The sequence below is a fragment of the Peromyscus leucopus genome, chromosome 5 (assembly GCF_004664715.2).
Source record: "Peromyscus leucopus breed LL Stock chromosome 5, UCI_PerLeu_2.1, whole genome shotgun sequence".
Lineage (NCBI taxonomy): Eukaryota > Metazoa > Chordata > Mammalia > Rodentia > Cricetidae > Peromyscus > Peromyscus leucopus.
Window position 1 is genome coordinate 84,344,442 of NC_051067.1, and position 22,477 is coordinate 84,366,918.

The following is a 22,477-nucleotide window of genomic DNA, read 5'->3' on the forward strand; positions in this document are numbered from 1 at the left end:
CAGGGAGATGCTGCTGTTCCATTATTGAAAGTATGCAAGCCTAGCTATGCACCCAGGCATCGGGCCAAGAATGGTCTTGGTCAGGGTGAGTTCCCTGGATTACTACCACTGGTGTCACTCAAGCTCATTAGAAACGGGAGCTCCTACCCAGCCACACCAAATTAGAATCTCTCCAGGAAGGGACAAACATCTGAACTTTACTGGGGTGCCCCTCAGGGTCCTCTTAGATCCACAGTTGGAGAAGTTCTAGTTGGTGTTGTGCTCTGACACTGAGACTATAAATACCCACACCACTGGGAGGAAGCTCTGCCGTCTGGGGCTCTTCCTTTATGAGCCACAATCCTCTTCATTTTTATGATCAGCCATTGGTTTGAGTTTGTTACTGTGGAACTTCAGAAATTATCCATAGACACAGCCAAGTAGACAAGAATTTATGTTTAAGCATGGACAAGGTGGAACAGGCCCTTAATCCCAGCACTCAGAAAACAGAGTTTGAGGTCAGCCTGATCTATTAGAGCAGGTTAGCCAGGGCTACCTAGTGAAACTCTGTCTCAAAACAAAAACAAACAAGCAAAACAAAAATAAAAGATAGTAACAACTAAAACCACAAAAAACCCCAACCCAAAACTGTTTAAAGTGATAGAATGGAGAAAAAGGAATTAGTTGTTCATTTTGTCCTTTATCTCACATTTAAGATGAGGCCTGGGATGGAGATGACAGAGCTCAGAGGGCTCTTCCTTTGCTGTGTGCACAGGGGTACACATGGCTGTGAGGGAGCTGTCCACCATCTTTTGACAAAAGGTTCTAGATGGCTGAAAACACATTTGCCACCAAAAGCTTTAATTTTGAATGTATGATCATGGGGTGGGGGGGGCTGTTCTTCCTTGATGCCTGATGCCCTCACATTGGTCTCCATTATACCTTGGTGCATTCTTTGGGCAAATTAAATCTGTGTTGGAGCCTCAGTCATGGCCAGTGCAGGACCACCTCCAGACTCCTTGGGGGATTCCTTGGAGTTGGAACACTGGGTGCTGTTTCCATGGGAGGAGTGTGGTCACACCCAGCCTGCTGGGTAGGACAGTGCAGCTGGGCCACAGCTGTTGACATGAGTTGTAGGAGACTGTAGCTATTAGAATAAGACTGGATGATGGCTCTTCTTTGTTCCAATTGCCAAGGGATGAGATCCGTTTGTCCCAGTTGGAGAGATTGAATCATCTGAGACCAATGTGAGGCCACCCAGATGCAACAGCTTCACTTTCAAGGGCATGTTTTTCTCCCCACTTGTTATCAAGTTTGTCCCCCATGTTTCTGTACCCACAGCCCTCAAAGAACACAGAAGTTTGTGTTCTCAAAGACATGCACAGAACTGCGGAGTGGCTAACTGGATGCCGTTTAACAGGGGAGCCTTTCTGGTTTCCTCTGAACCAGATGTGCCCCCCCCCCCACTGATGGGCCTACTCTGTTTCCTCACCCATTCTTTTGCCCATATTTTCATCCTTTCTTTGACCAACTCTGTCATTCACTAAGGCTCTGGTTTGTAACCCACCTGCTCTTGCATCTGTTTATCCCTCTGCTCAATCATCTCCTTACTTAGCTACCCATCCATTCATTTAACTAAAAACCCATCCATCCCATCTTCTAACACAACCTTTCTTCTATATGAATGTTCACTCATTCACCTAACAGACATTTCAAAGGACCCATATAGACCAGGAATAAGGAAATAAGGGAGGTGAATTCCAGTTTCTAAACACATATATAGAAAATGTGTAAATTTGTCACTAATATATCAATCTTTGTTTTGAGCCCATATCTTTCCAGGCTGGCAAAGAACTTTACCCTTAGTCATGTCTTCCATATTCCCTCTAGGGTTGCGTATGGACTCTTTAGGGGCAGAGTGCTGTAGGGGGAACCCACCTGTTCCTTAAGCTATATGCCCACTCATGTTTCAGCGGTGCTTTCCTTGGCCCCAGCTCAGTGTTCTGTTCAGGGCCCAACTTCTCCACAAAGAAAAATGCTACAGCCCACAGCTGCATCAAGAGTGAAGGCATTTAACCTTGGCTGCCCATTGACCTCTGTTGGGAAAAATATTGGAGCTGAGGCTGTACCTTAGGCCATTTGAACCAGAAGTCCCAAGAATGGGAACTCTCCTCTACATTCTTGTATATAACTCTCCCCCCCACACACACACACCCCGAGTACTGTAGTGTATAGCCAAGAGCATGAAGGGTCAGAGACAATACCAACCCTCCTAGTCATGTCTTTCTTTCTCTGTCCCTGCAAGCTGGGCTGGGTGTGGCTATCTGCTTCAATTCTATAGGTAATCTCTTTCCTTTTGTGTTTCTGCAAAGATAATTTGTCTTGGTCTCGATCTGCTCCTACTGAGGTGGAGAATTTTTTCTGTTTTCTATCCATTCCCATACACCACAGACTTGAGAGAAGGCACTTAAATGTGAATAAAGACAAAGAGAGAAGCTAAGTGTTTTGCACATATCTGTAATCCAGCACTTGGGAGACTGAGACAGGAGGATTGTGAGTTTGAGGGATTCTGGGCCACAAGTGAGCTGATGTCTCATAAAAAAGATGCATCTCAGTGGGAGAGCACTTGCTTGACATGTGGAAGGCTCTGGGTTCTATCCTCAACACTGAAGGAAATACAAGCACATATACACAAGAAGAGAAAGTGTAAAAGGAGATGGCAAAGGAGGGGAAGGAAGATGAGAGAGAAGAGAGGGAGAGAGACCGGACGTTTTGATAGTCTGCCTCTAAGCTGAGGGCAGCAGCCAGTGCCTGTGGTGTGACGGAGGCAAGCCTGACAGGGATTGGGTGGTGTGCTCAGTTCCATAGGAAGTAGCCTGAAGGGGCTGGGAAAGGCAGCTTTGTGGACAAAGAGGTCTTGGGGCTTTGAGAAGCCAGTTTTCGTCCCTGGTGACCGCCATTTCTGTCTGAGCCTTATTCTCTAAGTGACTGACTCAATCAGCTCTGAGCTTCTTCAGGGAGCCCTGCATCTGTTCCTTGTCCTGTCCCTGGAGTCTGGCCAAGGACCTGGCCCTGAGATGAAGATGGTGCCTCAAACACTAGGAGAAGGAAGCTGGTGGGGGGGATGTTTGGCTTTCTGGGAAAAGACCCAGTATCCTTGACCTAGTACCTCCCTGGGTCACAGGCAGAGCAAGACTCTCACATCCAGTTTGTCGATTGCTCAGGTCGTGTGGATCACAGCCACCCTGCCTTACTTTGTGCTATTTGTGCTCCTGGTCCATGGTGTCACACTGCCTGGTGCCTCCAATGGCATCAACGCCTACCTGCACATTGACTTCTACCGCCTCAAAGAGGCCACGGTGAGTGCCCAGTGGCCACCTAGCATTGGGCCAGGTAGTGGGAGGCTTCTTAGGGGCAGGTGGTGATGGGTACGGTAGCAGGCTTAAGAAGGGTACGTTTCAATATGCTTTTTTCTTGGTTCAGTGTCCAGCTTGCCACTATGCTATAAAACAAGGACCAAGAAGCAACCTCTTCCTTGTGTAATGCTTAGAAAGATGATAGACCATAGGTCATGGGTCACCTTGAAACTTATGAAGCACAGCAGGCTTCCATATGGTCTCCACCTGTTCAGCTACCCTCGTTCACCCAGATACGTAGAAACTGAGTCCTTAGTGTAGTGTCAGTGAGTGGATCCACCTTTCCCCATTGTAATGGAAGGTTGAGGAAATCCAGAATAATACAAGTAGAGATGTGGCAGGCATCATCACATTCAAATGCCTTAGTTTAGGTGTTCTTGATGTATTTATTATATATATTTACATATACATATGTATGGGCAAGCATGATGCTGGAGAAGTGAGACTGACTAGGGCTAAACCATGACGCAGAGATTGGAGAAGGACTCACACCTTTAGTCCACCAGCCATATGCTTTTGTCACCAGGGAGAGGAGATTGGAAAGCCAACTCCATTGTCTCCACAGGCCCCCACTGGTTACCTGTGTCTGCAGCTGGAAGACACATTATCTTCTGAGGATGCCATTTTCATAACTCCTGAGATGGCCAGAACCCTTTGGTCTTGCCCTGATTACATTCTAGCCTAGAAATTTTAGTTTATTAACTTTCTTGAAAATCTGGATGTTAAATGGATCCACTGGGCTCCCCCTGGGACATGATTACTCTGGTACCCAAGGCCAGGAGATGCTAGGGAAATTCAAGTCTGTTATTGTACTGCCTACGTCTGCTTCAGACCACATTTTCTGGTCTATGGCACTCTCTGGGAGGCAGTCCAGTTCTGTAGGAAGTAGAGATGGTGATGACTTTTGTTCACTGGTTTCAGGTATGGATTGATGCTGCAACTCAGATATTTTTTTCCCTGGGGGCTGGATTTGGAGTCTTGATTGCATTTGCCAGTTACAATAAATTTGACAACAACTGTTACAGGTAAGCACCCTATTAGAACTTGCCAATGCTTTGAGTCCTGGGGTTGGTCCTTATAAGAATGGACAGAGGGCTTTATCTGGACAGGAAGTCAGATAAATGGTCTTCTGTGGACCATCCTGGTCATTCTGGGAATCCCAATGTGGTCTATGGGGTTCAAGGAGCATACTTCACTAGAAGACAACTCTTGGGAAAGTTGAGGTCACCAGCAATAGGAGCCTATGGGGAAGGATTACTGGGACAGAGGAACATGGCATGGCTTCCAGAGAGGATGGAGCTGCCTGACTCTGTCCATCAGATACTCTGTGAAGCAGGGGCAGAATGAACAGGCTAGTGAGGGCTAGCTGGGTCAGAAGTAAGACTTCAGGGTAGATGGGACACAGAGGAGATCATCTCCAGTTTGGACCAGTAAGCACCTAATGCTACTTCCTGCAGACCCTGTGCTATGAGGGACTTCAGAGCTGGGGCAGACTTAGGCTTACCTCTCCCACTCCATTTAACAATCAAGGCAGGATCACTGTCTTTGATTCAAGAAAGAACGGAATGGATATGCCGCCAAGAGAGGTTTTAGGGAAGTCAGGAAATGGAATGGTCATCCCCTTAGTAGGGCGCCGCCATTAAGAGCCTGGAAGTGAACTTGATGAGCAAGCCTGGGAGGACAGTTGAGGTTATTATGGTAGGCAGGTGTGGAACAGATGGCGTGTGTGCTAAGGAATGGTGTGGACAAAGACAGGGAGGCAGCGTGTCAGTGGATCAGCGAGTTGCTTTGCTTTGTTTGTTCCAAGAGTGTCCACTAGAAGTCATGAGGAATAAGCCAAGAAGGAAGGGTGGATCATCTTAGCAACGCTCTGAAATGACAACAGAGGGAGCTAGGAGACATAGTAAGCCACGGAGAGTTTACTTAAGGAGAGAGGAACTCTTATCCCCAAGCCTTTGGTTAGCTCTTTGCTGACACACTGCCCCAGCAGGTACTAACTCAGTGGTGGTGAGGCCCTGGGGTCCATGTGACGTGACAGCAGGGAAATGGAAAGGAGGGGTGGCCTTTGAGACTGGATGAGACTGAAGATTCCATAGACGACCAGTGGCTTGTGAGCAGAGTGTGAGTGGAGCGAGGTGGACTTGAATTGTCACTAGCAGCCTCTCTCTCTCTCTCCCAGGGATGCCCTGCTGACCAGTACCATCAACTGTGTTACCAGCTTTATTTCTGGCTTTGCCATCTTCTCCATCCTTGGTTACATGGCCCATGAGCATAAGGTCAAGATTGAGGATGTTGCCACTGAAGGTGGGTCTCCAGCTGAAGGAAGAAAGACTGAGCTGGCTTCATCGTGCCTCCATGGTTGGAGGACTGTGAAGGTCCTGGCTGTGGAGGTTTTTGGACTTCCAACTGTTGGATTTTCTCCTAGGGCCATCATTGAACATTCCTGGCAACCATGGGCCCTAACTAGATAACAAAAACATTCCTCTATGGGCCTAAGAGGAACACATTTTGGGCTGCTCATTTTGCACCAGCCTTTGTACTAATTAACTAATAATTAGTATCAAATCTATTCCAGTTTTGAAGTCCTTATAGCTCTGGGTCTGCAGGAGGTAGCATTAGGTGCTCATACTGGGTGATTTATACACAAAAGATGTTTACTTAGCTTCCCTCTCTGGAAGCCAGAGCATGGAGATCAGTTGTCCAGTAGGCTTCTGGTGTAGGCATACGCTATTTATCTTATCATAGAGAAGTAGAAATGCCTGTGTGTCAAGAGTCATGCTTGTAGACAGCCTCTCCATGAGAGCCCACAACTCTTAGGGAGTAAGAACTCCTAAAATGGGGTTACTCTCACTAACATCTAGTTACATCTTTAAGCTCCTCAACCTCTTCACATTACTGTACTGGGGAGCAAGCCTGAGCATGAATTTCAGTGGGGACAAACTAGGTTCCAAACATAGCAGCATACCTTCACTTCTCACAAAGCTGCGAGGTCAGTAGATTCTCTCTAAAGTCGAGTGATTTGGGTTTAAGCTACGCATGAGTTTCTGAGAATCAGAGTTAATTCCTACAGAGTAGAGAGTGGGGTTTACCACATGTGGCTTGTAGTTGTTCAGGCCACATGCCACTCTCTCTGCCTGGTTGTTCGATGCAGAGGTTGTGTTCATCTGCTTTGTATTACTATTAACAAAATCCCTGAGACAATTGACTTACGAAGTGGACGGGGTTACTTGACTCACAGTTTTGGAAGTTTTAGTCAATGACTGTTTGGCACTCTTGCTTTGGGGCCTATGTTGGGCCCACATGGTGGAACAACCTGTTCACCTAATGGCCAAGTTATAAAAGGGATAGGGGAAGAGGAGCTTGGGTCCCAATATCTCCTACAAGGGTGCATCCTCAATAAATAAAAGACTACATTGGACTTTGTGTCTTGAAGTTCCCATCACTTTGAAACTGCACCAGCTGGGGATCAGGACTTGGACACAGGGCTGCTTGGGGGACATTACAGATCTGGACAATAGCACAGCTGCTATACTGTGGTTCCATCTCTCATGCCCAGATCCTGAGTCTGTGCTGCACACACATAAGTGATCAAGGGTCCTGAGGCTGGGCTGGAGCTCTCCTGCCCTGTGAGGTCCTCATTGAAGATCCCAACCATTGATCAGACCCTAATGTTTCTTACAGGAGCTGGCCTTGTGTTCATCCTGTATCCAGAAGCCATCTCCACTCTGTCGGGATCCACGTTCTGGGCTGTCCTGTTCTTCTTGATGCTCCTGGCTCTGGGTCTGGACAGCTCAGTGAGTGATGGCTCCCAGAACACCCTTCTCCACCACTGTAATCCATACCAGTACTCAGCCTGCAGGGCTGCTGCTGTCTGGGGTCTGTTTCCAAGGGCCTTATTTTAATCTAGACAATGAAGTGAGTCGTCCTTCAAAATGATAGGCTAGGTCAAAGCCAGGAACCTACAGTAACTCCACATTGTACAGGGCCTCGGACCAGCCAGCCCAACACTGCTTTTGTGGATGGGGAGCCAGAATTCTTCCCACAGGACATGAATAGAATGTCCTGTGACCCAGCACTTTCCCATATCATTATATTTTATTACTGACAACCAACCCAAACATTTTGGACCCTGTTAGGTTACTAGATCTCTGGTTTTTATTATTATTATTATTCAGTTATGTGCAAAGTTAAGTTCCTGACATCTTTTTAATGTGTGTTTCCACCCGAAATACCTTAGGGAGGGGCTGGCCAGCAGATCTCACTGTTTGCTTTTTACTTGGTGGATCTGCCAGAGCAGTTGTTGCAAAGGGTTCTGAGGTTGATTCCAGACCTTAGGGTAGAGTACTGAGGTTGATTGACAATGACTGCCAAGGGCAGTGGAGAGGAGCAAGGGACATGTGTGACTATTGTCTGCCACCACAGAGTCTGTACTTAAAGTGACCACTTTGGTGATTAGAAAAGCAGTAAGGAACCCTTGTCATATGCTGTGGTATGAAGTTCCCACTCTGGAGAAGTCCTTTAGCTGATGTTTCCAGAAGGTTCTATTTGTATGTAGATATTTCATCTGGGCAATATATCCCTTCACTCTCTATTTCCCATCAGTACCCACTCAGGCTGAGTGAGTCAGGGGTCAGGGACCTGTTGCAGAGGCAGGCAAGAGTTAACTCTTCCCTGTCCCATATAACTTGGGCTTGGTTGAGATTGGGACAGAAAAAGGGGGGAAAACGCTTGGGAGGAAGGCAGGGCCTGCCAATTTCTGAAGACCCTCATGTAACTGAGGCTGATACTAAACTACAGGAGTCCTTCATTCCCGCCCTCCCTCCTGGTTCTCTACAGATGGGAGGCATGGAAGCAGTTATCACTGGACTGGCTGACGACTTCCAGGTCCTGAAGCGGCACCGGAAACTCTTCACATTTGGTGTCACCATAAGTACCTTCCTTCTGGCCATGTTTTGCATAACCAAGGTGAGGCTGGCCACGGGGCAATCTTGGGCTTTCTAGGACTATGTTTCAGAATCTAGACATTCTCAGCCTTGGTACCGGGCTGGGTTGGGTGGGGCTGAGCACAGGGGTTCTGCTATCCTGAACCCTTTGTTCTCACACTCAGAGGAGATCACTGTTGCCTCCTGCTACCTCTGGGGCTGATGATTTCCAAGCACTGTTATTTACTGCCAATTGACTTAGGACCTGCAGCAGTTCTTTGGAAACTTATTGTGATGTTTATCAAGTGTAACTCTTTCAGCCAGTGGCTCCCTGAGCCCTTGGTTAGAATGCAGACACATTTATTTAGCTGTACGACCCTGCCACCCACGCTTGTGAACAGGGCTCTGAGCATGTGTGAATGGGGATAGGTAGGGTTTGTAGGGTAGGTAGGATAGTCGGTGACTGTTTATAGCCAAGGTCGGCTCAAGCCCTTTCTCTCTGTGCCCCAGGGAGGAATTTACGTACTGACTCTGCTGGACACCTTCGCAGCAGGCACCTCCATTCTGTTTGCAGTGCTTATGGAAGCGATCGGAGTCTCCTGGTTTTATGGTGAGTGAGGCTGTCATAAGCCTTGGTCCCCAGAGCTTGTGGAGTCTGCTTTACCTGGAGAGGGGAAAGAGCTTTTCCTCCAGGACAGCCACCTGGATCTCCAGAAGTGAGCAGAGACCTAAAAGACACCCGGTGCCAACAGCTGAAAGAGAACCCTTAGCGAGCTGCAGACCCCCAGTCACCGAACCTGACGGTGCAATTGTCAGACTGAACAAACAAAACAGGATGCCTGCTGAACTCGAACTTCAGATGAACGATGAACACATATTTTTAGATCAGCATGACCCAAATACTGCATAGACTCTCCTGATGCCGATTTTTTTTCATTACGGGTCTGAAATTCAAACTTAAACAAATATCCTGTATCTTATCCACTAAACTCATTCTGGAGCTGAGCTGAGAAAGAAACTGCCACATGTGTTATCATTGTACATTTCCCCTTTATGTGAGAGTAATAGGTTAATCTTCTTCTTACTCTTTCTGGACAAGGTTGCAGTCTGATGATCTCTTTCAAATTATGGTTGGGGGGGGATGTCCATGTGTGTGCACGTATGAATAGACAAGCTGTTTTCACAGAAAGACTAAGCAAGAGGAAAGAGCCAGGCTGGGGTCGAGGCCTGGCTCCTCAGTCTGGGTCAAGTCCTCCCTTCTCTGAGCTCTGGCGGAATTCCCCCTTTTAAGATAATCAGAGTGGCACATGAAAGGTGACGCTCCCAGAGTTTGTCCTCTCCTTTCTTCACCATTAGCCTGCCGGGCCTTCCGCATTCTGGGGTGTCAGTCTCTTGCCACTGACCCTGCATTCTGCCAGGACCTCATGGAATGGCGTTAGGGGAGACCCCGGTCCTGCGTCTGTGGGCTCTCTGTGACAGCCTTGCCCTATGTGCTCACAGGTGTGGACAGGTTCAGCAATGACATCCAGCAGATGATGGGCTTCAAGCCAGGCCTGTACTGGAGACTGTGTTGGAAGTTCGTCAGCCCTGCCTTCCTCCTGGTGGGTAGGGTGTGGTTGGGGTACCACCGTGGGGGTGGGGTGGGCGTATTTATTCCCTAGGGGAGGAGGTGCTGGAATCTAGAAGCCTGGTTGTCCGTGCAGGCGGGGATCCTTAGCAGGGGTGGGGGATAATCTACCTTAGTGAGTGTCCAGCCAGGTTCCTCCCCACCCTCACCCCTTCCGTGCTGTGCTGGCTACAAAGTCACGTGTTCCCCCCCACCCCTGTCTTTGCCATCACTTACCTCTTCTTGAACACTTTGAACACCTCTTCTTTCTTTCTCCCTTCCCCCTGTGGTCATTTCATTTCGTTTCTCTCTCGGCCATTCTCTTCCCCCTTCCCTCCTCTCTCTTTTCGCTGTTTCTCCATCCCGACTCCATCTTTCCTCCCTGCCCCACCCTTTCCTCCAGTTTGTCGTGGTGGTCAGTATCATCAACTTCAAGCCGCTCACCTATGATGACTACGTCTATCCTCCCTGGGCCAACTGGGTCGGGTGGGGCATTGCCCTCTCATCCATGACCCTGGTACCTGCCTATGTCATCTACAAGTTCTTCAGCATTCGGGGCTCCCTTTGGGAGGTGAGCTCCGGGATGGCTACTGTGGGGTAAGGGGGGAGGCGGCATTCATATTGGGGTGAGAGAGAGATAAGAGAATACTTAGGGTCAGCATACCCACCTCATTTACCAAGTGATGACCCATCCTGAGTCTCAGTTTCCACATCTGTAACCTGAAAATAATACTGTGTACCTTGGAAGGGAAAAACACTTGGGTGCTAAGTAAAGAACCTGGCCCATGGGAGGTGCTTCCTGCATGCTGCCCATCAGTACCATGGCTGTTTCTACTGCTCACAGGAGAAGGCAAAGCTCAGCCATGCCTGTCCCCCTTTAAGGTGTATTATGTTCCCAGATATCCCATCTCTCCTTGTCTGAGCCCACTACCATTTTTCTAATCATAATATGATCAGCCTAAACCATAGGATTCTGACATGATTCCTTTCCCTTTACATGTATGCATCGTGTACACACACACACACACACACACACACACACACACACACACACACACAGCAGAGGTGCCTTTTACATTATGACTTTTATTTTGCCATACAAACCAGTGGTGGTAGTCTTTCCAAGTGTCCTTACTTTGTAAGGCAAAGACCTCACATCTGAACTGCTTTGGACACATCTGAGGTCTGGGCCAGTGAGACTCTATCCCTCCCTTCTTCACAGAGAGTGGCCTATGGCATCACGCCGGAGAATGAGCACCACCTGGTGGCCCAGAGAGACGTGAGACAGTTCCAGGTAGATGCAGAGCTGACCTTGGGGTGTGGGGCAGGACAGGGTGGGTCCTGGTTGTTCTCTGTGGGGTGCCCTAGCAGGATCACAGCTGGGAAAACCTGGGTGGTGACCAGCTTCAGCTTAGGGGCTAAGGTGATGGGTGCCCAGTCAGCCTCCTGATGCTGATGCTGTTTCCTAGTCCCGGGATGCCGAGGGATCCCGAGTGCTAGAATGTTCCTAGTTTTATTCTGCCCCTGAGATGTCACATCTGTGTCACCAAACTAAGCTGAGCATTTTAGAATCTTGAAAGCATAGATAGCTGCAGGGCATTAGTAATGAGTTCCTGGCTCCAGGGGTGAGGGTGGTGCCTGCTGAGCTCCCTCTTTTGGGTGGTTCCTTCACATCCAGCATCAGCACCATTTAAGGACTGTGCTCTGAGGTCTGTGCTGGGAAGGAGGCTGTTTGCTTTGCTTTGTCTTTGCTTCTTGCTGCCCCAACCAGCTGGCCCCTGGTCCTCCACGTCCCCACTGACTCTGTCTTCAACTACTCTATTTTTCATCACAGTTGCGGCATTGGCTGGCTATCTGAACCTGGCCCTGAGGAGGAGGAACCCACGGGCCAACATCCGGGCCAAGGGCATCCTCTTCACCCCCAAGTGGACACCGCCTTGGGATTCCTATCCTGGAAGAACCTTTCCCATCCCTCTTGTTTTCCCAGTTACTAATGATTCCGTGACTCTGGTTTTGTTCACCTTCTGTTCATTGGGCCTGGAGGCAGTGAGTGTGGAGAACTGGTGAGCCTCGAGGAAGAAGATGGAAGGAGGGAATGGGACATGGCTTCTGGAACTCTGGCTTGAGGACAATCTCACTGCACACCTGAGCTGAGGTTCATGGCTCAGGCAGATCCTTTTCCCGAATGTGCTTGCACTTCAAATCATAGAAGAAACTTGTGATTCATTGAGGCTGAGAGAAGATTGACATTTGGTTAGAGATCAAAAGCTCAACCAAAGCCTGATGGGGTCTGTGTGGGAGCCAATGTTACCCCTCTATTTCCACCCAGTCACCACTCTGGTGTCTGAGCCTCTGTGTGGGAGCTGGGGTTTATTTGCGGCTAAAGTGTGGCTGGTCGATGTTTTAGGGGTTTTGAGAAGAAACCCCCTGACTTAGTTTTCTAGTTAATCTGAGATTGGGTTTGGGATGTTCTAGAACATTACTCTAGCTTCTGGTGTTTGGATAGTCCCAAACCATGATGTTAGGGGAGATTGTGGCTAGACCACCAGTGAGGAAGTTGCACAAAGTCAGATATTCCAGAAAGATGGTAGAGACAGCTGGATGAATCACCCCTGCCAAGGCCACACCTTGGTCATGTTCTGTTCATATATGGATGGTTCCTGACACCTTCCTAGGGATTGAGGCAGGGCCCCTGTGAAGTCAGAAATGTGAGCCCATAACAGAGATCTCTGTCCCGTGGGGCCAGGTGGGCACCCGAGGGAGGGTAACCTGGTAGGCTGCCATGGTTCTTTATGGTCCACAGACACTTCCTAAGCCTCCCTGGCCCAGGACCCAGCAGATAGGGAGGGGTCCTGAGTCATGGGGTCTCTTGGCTCTGAAAATGGCCTGCTTCACACTGACTAGATTTGGCACCTTGGAGGGCATGATGGGCCCTACCACAGCACAGCACAGCCCCTCACGCCCAGGGAGGTTTTTCTGACTGGAGGGAACAAGTTGGTGGGGTCAGGAAATTTCTAGGTTCACCTAGTGCCCTCTGGTGGTTAGTTTTGGTTCATGATGGGAAAGGATGGCTTGGAAACTCGACGGCATCTTCCAGGGATTTATGTTTATGGTTTGAGTCTCTTATGCCCTTATTTGACATCTAGAATCATAGGTTGTCACTGTGATAGTGGACTTCCACTCTACAGGCTTTTATTTTTGGTGATGAAAAGGAAAAAGAAAACTCTAACCCCGAGGAGCCCTGTTCACCCCACCCAGGGCTGTCACCAAACGCAGAGTACACAAAGTCCCACTTAAGAGGAAAGCAGTATTTTTTACAGAAGGGCAGTGTGTTGGGAGAAGAGCAGAGGGGCGTTACTCCTCTCGTCCCCCTGGCTCCCTGAGAGGTCCTTTTCTTCAGTGACAATCGTCACCCTTTGAACAGTGGGTCCTGAGAAGCAAGTCCCCCAGCTGTCACAAGTGCACACACTCAGAAAGCCGGGGTGCCCTGGGTCAGCACTGGCCCACCGTTTTCTCATTGCCATCTGTGTGGTCCCTCTGCCTGCAGACATTGTCCCTGGGGTGAAGCTGAGACGTGGTGCTAGCTGAAAGACCCCCAAACTAAAGCAAAGGTGCTGTTTTGTGGCAGAGTTGGCTCCTGAGACCGGGACAAGGGGTTCTTGGCTCCAAGCCCAGGTGCTCTGATGGGGGAGGAAGGGTGTGGCACCCAGAAAGCCCCATGAAGGTGCTAGGCGGTCAGTGCATCCACCTTCCCACTCACCCTTACCAGATGGGGGCTAATGCTTTATCACATGTAATGCTTGACTTCTTGGTTGTGACTTTTTTTTTTTAAATAGTGGGGTTCACCCAGGACCAGTGTGCTCCTGAGTACTGTATATGACACTTGACACTTTCGATATTTTATCATATTTTTAGAGAATTACTTTCTATGACCTGTGAGATGTTTGCTTAAGAACATTGGTGGTATCTAGCTTTTACCTGTCAGTCTTCATTCTACATTCAAGTGAGACAGAGGGGATACGGGGTACCAACTCACCCCAGATATCCTACTCAACGAAGGTCCCTAACTGCCTTAATTCTCAGAGGGTATTCCTGCCCAGGTGGGAGCCAGTCTAGATTTTCAAGATCTGGTAATGTAAGACTGACATGTTCTTACCAAAGAAATCATTTACAACCCATTAAGCTAGTTCATATATTTGTTTATTTCTTTGGAAAACTGCAGAGGGGAAGTGATCAGAGTGGGTGTTTGGAGTGGTGGAAGTAGCACAGCATTTAGAACTGATTAGCGGTGGGTCTGCAGCCGATTTGCTGTGGCTTGAGAGAGGAGCTTCACATCTTTGGGTTTCAAGGGGGTTTTGTCTCTGAAATCAGGAATTTGACCAGGTAATCAGTCGAAGGGTGCATCCAATTAAAAACAAACCACAACGAAGCGTGACCACATCCTTGCGCTGGGTTACAATGAAGAAAGCATGTCCCCCCATAACTGACCATCTACTGGGCTTGGAAACAGAGATTTCTGGCCTGCAGAGCTTTGGTATTTCTTTATGTCTAGTAGCGCCTCTTATGCAGCTATTTTTTTCCAGTTGATGCCAGAAAGACTTGGTTTCTGAGACGAAGTCAAGTCCAGCCCCCTCGATCTGACACTTGGGTGGTATTGAGAAGGTGAAGGGCATCACTCTGCCTGTGTTTGCAAGTCTGGGTACCCACAGCTCTGCCCACTGGCAGTGCGCTTGGCCCTGGCTGGCGAATGTGAAGTCATGGGGTGCCTGCCCTGGTCCCAGTCTCTTCTTCTGTGTAAATAGGGTTGTTTCCATCTTCTTCATGTCACGGACTGTTCAAGCATCATGCAAATGTCTGCGTCTGCTTTGGATTTATTTTGAAAGTTGTTCTCTTCATGGAAAAAAAATAGGTGTACAGTATAATAAAGGACATTGCCTGTGCTGTCTATTCGATTGTAGAGTTCTGAGTGCTGTTCCATGCATGTGAAGCTATGAGTTATGAAAGCAAGTGACTTTGTCTCTGATGAGCCACCAACTAGTAGAGATTTTGGACTCAGCAGCCCACCTTTCATCCAGAGAGTTGCTCTGAGAACCCATGGAAGAGATGGACAAAAGGGGTTGAGTGTGTGGTGTTAGCTCTAAGGTTGGCTCTCATCTCCTCTCCTCTCCTCTCCCCTCCCCTCCCCTCCCTTTCCCTCCCCTCCCCTCCCCTCCCTTCCCTCCCCTCCCCTCCCTTCCCCTCCCCTCCTCTCCTCTCCCCTTCCTGTCCCCTCTCCTCCTCTCCTCTTCCCTCCTGTCCCCTCCCCTCCTCTCCTCTTCCCTCCTGTCCCCTCCCCTCCCCTCTCCTCTTGCATCCTCTTCCCTCCCTTCCCCCCTCCCCTCCCTGTCTACCTCTCCATTTCCCTCCACTCTCTCCCCTCCCTTCCTCTTCTCTGAACTCTTCTCCCCTCCTCTCCTCTCCTCTGCCCTCCTCTCCTCTCCTCTGCTCTCCTCTCCTCTGCTCTGCTCTCCTCTCCTCTCCTCCCTGCTTTGTTCCTTTCCTTCTGTTTTGCGCTCTGTTCTTCTCTGGTACTTGGAATCAAATCCAAGTCCCAGAGCACACAGCGCACATACTCCCCCCTGCTGAGCTACACCCCTGGCCCGACACACATTTTTGTTTAAATACGAAGTGGATGCCATGAGAGAACATGCCTGGTGTCTAATTTTGTTTTGTTTGTCATTGCTAGGCCTGGGTTTCAAATGATTCAGAACCGCTGCTGGATTGAACTGGATGCACAATTTAGTGCAGATGTGGACTTTTCTGGGCAGAGGGTACTATTCACACTCAAGCCCTTGGAGCTCATGCTGGCTTTGTTTGGGGGAAACTGTGAGCTCAATATGTTTGTTCCCACCTTTTATTGAAAATAGATGTTTTTGTCCCATAACATATCCTGATTGTGGTTTCCCCTCCCTCTACACTTCCAGTTCCTCCCCACCTCCTCTCCCATCCAGATCCACCCCCGTTCTGCCTCTACAGGATAATAATAAAATAAAATATGATAATACAGAACAAAAACTAACACATTGGAATAGGACAAAACAATAAAACATAAGGAAAAGAGACCAAGAGAAGGTACAAGAAACAGACACAGAGGTAGAGACCCACTCATTTGCACACTCAGGAATCCCACAAAAGCACTAACCTGGAAACAATGATATATTACCCAAAGGGCCTACAGGGTAAAAAGAGAGGAAAAGATATAAAACTAAGATAAAAAGAAAAGCTCTGACATGACATTGTGAGACAAGGAGCCCCCAATAATGCTGTTGAGTTTGTTTTCTGTTGGCCATCTACTGCTGGGCATGCAGCTTACCCTTAAGAGTATCTCCAGTGAAACGCCCTTGGAGGAAACCAAATTTTCATTTGCAAATGATTATCAATTGGACATTGCTTCTGGGTTAGGGATGGGAGCATGTGTCCACATCTCCTTTCCACTCCAGCACTCCATCTGCTACAGACCCATGCAGGCCCAGTGCATGCTGCCTTAGTCTCTGTGAATTCAATACTTTGATCATGTTGATTGAGATGGCCTTGTTTTCTTGGTGTCGTAGGGCTCATACTCTTTCTGCTTCCTCTTTAGTGAGGTTTCCTGCACACTGAGAAGAGGAATTTGCTGGAGACATCCCCTTCAGGGTCAAGGTCCCTCACTCTCTGCATAATGTCTGGCTGTGGGTCTCTGTATTTGTTTCCATCTGCTGCAGGAGGAAGCTTCTCTGATGATGGCTGAGCAAGGCATTGATCTACGAGAATAGAAGAATGTCATTAGGAGTCATTTTATTGCTATATTTTATATCTATCTATCTATCTATCTATCTATCTATCTATCTATCTACCTATCTATCTATCACAGTATTATTTGGGTTTACCCTAGGTCCTTGAGCTATCTAGTCTCAGGTTCTTGGTTACCCAAGCATTGTCAGATACGGGTTGCATCTCATGGAGTACCCTAATGATTTGCCTTCAGTCAAATTGGATATTGGTTAGTTACTCACACAGTAGTGGAGTGCTACCAAAGGGTTTGTGGTAGACTTGGTGTTTATGTTTCTCCTTTACTAGTGTATAGAGTGCCTTCCTGTACCAAAGACAGTAGCCAGTATGGGTAAGGTCTCTATGTGGGGATCAGCTTGTCTTCTCCATTTTCAATGAGTTGTGTAGGTGCTGCTGTCAGCAATGGGGCCTTGCCATCAGCTTGTAGAAAGCAACCTATAGTCTCAGCAACAGCATGGATTATTTTGGAGTTCTTGTGGGACTCCTTTGGCTACCATCTCAATTAGATGTAACCTAATCCTGGGGCTGGAAGTTTCATTTTGGGACAAAAGATGGCCAGTTGGGGCTCTGTGTCCCTCATTCTGGTTCTGGACCACCTCAGATTTTTTTTTTTATCATTCTATCCACTTGCCTGTGAATTTCTTGATTTCATTTTTTTTTCTTTTATGACCGAGTAATACTCAATTGCGTAAATGTACCACATTTTCTTTATCCATTCATCTGTTGAAGGACATCTAGGTTATTTCCTATATCTATCCAGAATAGAGAGCAGTCATGAACAGTGTTGAGCAAGTCTCTTTGTGGTAGAAAGAAGCATCCTTTGCATATATGCCCAGGAGTGACATAGCTGGATCTTGAGACAGATCGATTCCCATCTTCTTGAGGAACTGCCATATTGATTTCATAGTGGCTATGCATGTTTACACTCGTTCCAGCAACTGATAAGTGTTCCCTGTATTCCACATCCTCACCAACATGAGCTGTCCCTTGTGTTATTGATCCTAGCCATTCTGGTGAGCGTAAATGAATCTGAAACTAGTTTTGATTTGCACTTCCCTGATGACTAAGGATGTTGAACATTTATTTGTTTCTCAGTGGTTTTAGTCTCCTCTTTTAAGAAATCTCTGTTTAGATCTGTACCTCATTTTTAAATTGGGTTAATTGTTTTCTTGATACATAGTTTTTTTGAGTCCTTTATGTATTTGGATACTAGCCTTCTATCAGATGTGTAGTTGATAAAAACATCTCATTCTGTAGACTGCCACTTTGTCTAAATAATGGTGTCCTTTGCCATACAGAAACTTTCCAGTTTCAGGAGGTCCCATTTATTAATTGTTGATGGTAGTGCCTGTACTCCTGTGCCAATGAGTACAAGGCTATTCCCCAGTGTCTTTTCTATCAGGCAATATGTTTGTTCTTAATGAAAATCATCCAGTAGTCAATCTAGAGGACTTGGTGTCAAATGAGGATTCGGTCAGTGCCTCCTCTTCTGTGATGGCAGATGAGGAGTGAGCACCGGGCCCTGGAGCTGAGTGAGGTTTATTAGCAGGAAGATAAGAAGACTGCTTGCAAGGTTAGCATGCTGATGATCCAGTCACCCTTCATTAGTGCCACCTAGGGAACAAGTCTTCAACACATGAGCCTTTTTGGGGCATTTCACATCAAACGTTCTGCCCCTAGCTGCTTAAGGTTCATGACCATATTGTAATTCAAAATAAATTTAGTCCATCTCCAAGTATTCTCATCATCTCAGCAATTCCAGTACTTCTCAAAAGCTCAAGTCTGGGCTGTTGAGAAGGCTCATTAGGTTATGGGTGCAACATCAAGTCTGATGTCTGAATTCGATCCCCAGAACCGATATGGAGGGATGAGGGAACTGACTCCTGAAAGTTGTTCTCTAACCTTCACACATGTACACACACACACACACACACACACACACACACACACACACACACACACGAACACTAAATATATGAAAAAAGTTTTAAGTCCAAAATCTCTGCTGAGACTCAAAGCAACTTGTAGCTTTTAATTACAAAAAGAACATTTCATAGTTCCAGCATAAAATAGTGGGGCAGGGTAAGAATTTCCATCCCCAAAGAGCAACATGGGGCCCACAAAGCAAGACTAAAACCCAGCAGGACAAACATTAAATCCTCCATTCAGTACCTGGTACATGCTGTTAGGATGTGGGTTTCAGAGACCCTGGGCATCCCAGTCCGTGATGTCACCAGCTGGTGCAAACACAGCCTCTTTCCTGGGCTGGATGACGATGGTTTTCTCAGGCAGTTGCTCCACATTGCTGGGTCCCTACCTCATCTTCAGCATCATTCCCACAGTGTCACTTCTAGGCCCCTCAGAAGGGGATTCTGAGCCTGGTACACAATGCCTGGCTTCCTAGTCCTTTTGTTGGAATTTGAGCAGAATCTTCCGGATTCCCTGACTCTTATATAATGTAAACCTGTAAGATCAGTCTCATGGACAATGCCAAGGTGTGCTAATGGTTCAAGCAGCGGCAGTGCTGCCTGGACATTCCAAGTGTCTAGATAACTGAATGTGGGAAACTGTTTTCTAAGTGGCTCTGTGTACCCCAAAACTCTTCCCACAAGGCAAGCAAACTCAGTCTTTCCGCTCCCCTCATTCTAAGATAGAGTCTCATTATGCAACCCAGGCTGACTCTGGCTTTTCTTCTTCTCTCTCCCCCCTCTTCTTCTTTGGCTCCTCTTCCTCTTCCTCTTCCTCCTCCTCCTTTTTCTCTTTTTCCTCTTCTTTGTCTTGAGATGGCCTCAGCATGGGCTGACTCTGAAATCATAGACTCACATACTTCTTACCCCAGCTCCCCAAATTCTAGGATTACAGGTCTGTGTTGCCGCTCCCAGAAGCAAAGCCTTTCAGATGAGCTTTTGCCTTTCTTTATACGCTTGGATCCAGAATGGACAGTATTCATCCATACTTGAGACTTCTCTAAGATGTCTTTTCCCTCCCCTTCCTTCAAGATTTCTCTCATTCTCCTCCTCATTCCCCCCCCTTTTTCCTTATGGATTTTTGAGAGGCTCTGATATATAGCTCAGGATGATTCAGAACTTGCAAGACTCTGGGCTCAGACTCTCAAGTGCTAGGCTCGCAGGAATGAACTACCACACTTAACTGTGGCATCTCTTTATGGGCACTAATATCTTTAGGAAGCACACTTCTCTTGACCTAAGTTTAAACAAGTCCCTTCTCTGGGCACACTGTAAGCTTTCCAAATCCTCCTGCTCTGCTTTTTGCTCTTGGTTCACACTGCAGATCTGGCTAAAGGCAGCCAGTAATACACATGCTAGCTGTATTGTCTGGAAATTAATCAGGTGGTCACCTTTAAATGCAGGCTTCCACAAATTCGCTGGGCATGGAACAAATACAGGCAAAGCTATTGTCAGAATGCAGCATGAGGAGATTCTAGTTCGGTTCCTGATAGAATCCCGTCTCTCTCTGGATTGTACTCATAGCAATGCCCATTTCTGATTTCAGCTCTCTGTGGTAGCCAGCTTTCCACAGTTATAATAGAATACCTGAGAAAAGCAACTCAAAGGAGGAAGACTTATTTTACTTCATCATTTCAGACAATGGCCACTGTTTTTAGGCCAGCGGGAATGCTGATGCATCTTTGTAGTGGAAAGGGAGGAAACCTGCTTGTCTCACGGCAGCCACAAAGCCTGGAGAGGTGGGAAGGATGTAAGAACAAGATGTACCAGGAATGCATGCTTCCTGTCAATCACTTCTTTTAACTGGCCTCTGTCTCCTAGACCATTCAGCTATGAATTTACCAATATAATAATCCGTTAGTGAGATTAGCACTCTTATGACCTAATCACCTTTCCATAGCATCACGATCTGAGGACCAAGCCTTCAATGAGCCAGCCTCTTCTGGGGACACATTTCATACCCAAGCCAGTCCCTAGATCTTCACCCTCATTTCATCAGGCCATAGCAGGAAACCTTGTAATTGTGGAGCTACGGGTCTCTTGTCTGGTCTCTGGCATACATTGATATGACCCTGCAGTTCACTTCAAAGGCATCCTAGCTGGATTGTTGGGTTTCATGTGGCTAGAACAGTGTCTGTGCTCATGTTCCTTCAATTCTCTTTTGGATGGTACCTTTGGCTTGGGTAACCAAATCCTAGTCCTTCTGGATCCACAGACATGTGACATGAGGTTGAGCTTCAAGGTATACCTGGGCTTTGCCTCCTTCTAGGACCCTACTATCCCACAAGTTCTCCACTATCAGCCCCTGCTAGCCTTGCTGGCAAGGGAGATACTCCCTGTGCCAGTGCTGATATCCACTGCCACCAAAAAGTGAGACTACTTAAGCAGCCAGCTGAGATCTATAGTGATATTATCAGCTACCAGCTTCATCAGTTTCAGGCCTGGGAGAGGGTGGGCTGGGCTAAAGCATCAGGACATGAGGGTAAGTAAAGGCTGGGCTGCAGGAAACACAGTAAGGCCACACTTGTCTCCAGAAAAGGTCCCAGTGATGCCATGACCTGGAAATACTAGGAGCACAGATATATGGAGTCTTCAGCTGAGGGCAGCTAGCTACTAGATGAAGAACATCCTTTGCACAGCTCCAGGCCAGGCTGAGCAAGCTGCATTATTTCCTGTCTCGACCTCCCTGGATGATGCACTACAAGCTGTAATCTGTAAAACCTTTCCCACCCCAAGTTGTTTTTTGGTCATGGCATTTTATCACAGCATTAGAAAAATTAACTAATACACGTAGTCAGCTCAGGAACAGCTTACCTGCTTGCTGCTTACTCTGAGCTTGTTCCTAGGACCCCACTGAATTTTTCATATTGTGTCACACCTGATTTTCCTTGTAGTTGCCACTAAATTTCAGCCCTTCTCTCTACAGCCACTCCATAGGCCCCTGTCCCTGGGGAGGACACTTCAGGCACACCCACTCAGAGTCTGCAGCTTTGGTTTCTCAAGTGAGCTGCAGAGTTAGGTCAAGGCATATTGGGGACCCAACAAGAGACCCACAGCTTCACAACTACAATTACAGAGCCCTGCTCCTTAAGTTTTGGAACTGGAGGGGGAGCATGACACAAGGGTGCCTGAGTTCATTTGAAGCCTCAGTTAGGAGAAGGAGCTTAGGTCCAGTCACATTAGCCCCTGGCTCCCAGGACAGACAGCCCAGGAGCATCAATAGCTTGGACAAGGCCAAGGGACAGGCAGGACAAGCAGGTGGCTTATGTGTACTGGTTATTGTTCTGTTTTACAAATACTAATTCATTGAATCTGCCTCAGAGCTTCAGGACAGGGAGAGAAGAAGGGGATTGCAGTGGTCCAACGAGCAAATGGAGAAAATAACTTACAAGTGTTGTCCTGGGATTTGAGCCCAGGAGGCGTGGCCCCATTCTGTGCCTTTAAGATTTCTGATGTGCCACGTTTCCTGGCACTAGCCACAGTATGAACATGAATTCTCATCTAGTTCCAACACTGTCTTCAGTTACAAATACATCATGTATGCATATGTAAATAAGGTTATTGATTTGCATAAATCTGTAAGTTGTATACACATTATATACAATTTATAAGTTTATATTGTGTGTATATGCATGCATGTTTTAATAGACATGTAAATATACATATATTCTAAGTGTCTACAGTGTATTAGAAAGCAAATAATTCATGTCAAATCACATAATTAGAGAGATCAGCTTGAAACAAGGGCTCCAACTTCACAGGAAAAATGATTATACTAGT

General features: G+C 47.3%; 1 protein-coding gene across 1 annotated transcript in view; it reads left to right on the forward strand.

Annotated features, from left to right (window-relative positions):
• The window catches only part of Slc6a2 (solute carrier family 6 member 2), a 40,021-nt gene extending 25,151 nt beyond the window's left edge, over positions 1-14,870 (forward strand). Inside the window, exons 5-14 of the mRNA XM_028871499.2 lie at positions 3,204-3,338; positions 4,317-4,420; positions 5,575-5,699; positions 7,077-7,189; positions 8,232-8,360; positions 8,828-8,927; positions 9,818-9,918; positions 10,327-10,494; positions 11,146-11,217; positions 11,758-14,870. Of these exons, the coding sequence (XP_028727332.1) occupies positions 3,204-3,338; positions 4,317-4,420; positions 5,575-5,699; positions 7,077-7,189; positions 8,232-8,360; positions 8,828-8,927; positions 9,818-9,918; positions 10,327-10,494; positions 11,146-11,217; positions 11,758-11,781 (1,071 nt within the window). The 3' untranslated portion in view covers positions 11,782-14,870. The remainder of the gene's footprint in view (positions 1-3,203; positions 3,339-4,316; positions 4,421-5,574; positions 5,700-7,076; positions 7,190-8,231; positions 8,361-8,827; positions 8,928-9,817; positions 9,919-10,326; positions 10,495-11,145; positions 11,218-11,757) is intronic.
• The last annotated feature ends 7,607 nt before the right edge of the window (positions 14,871-22,477 follow it).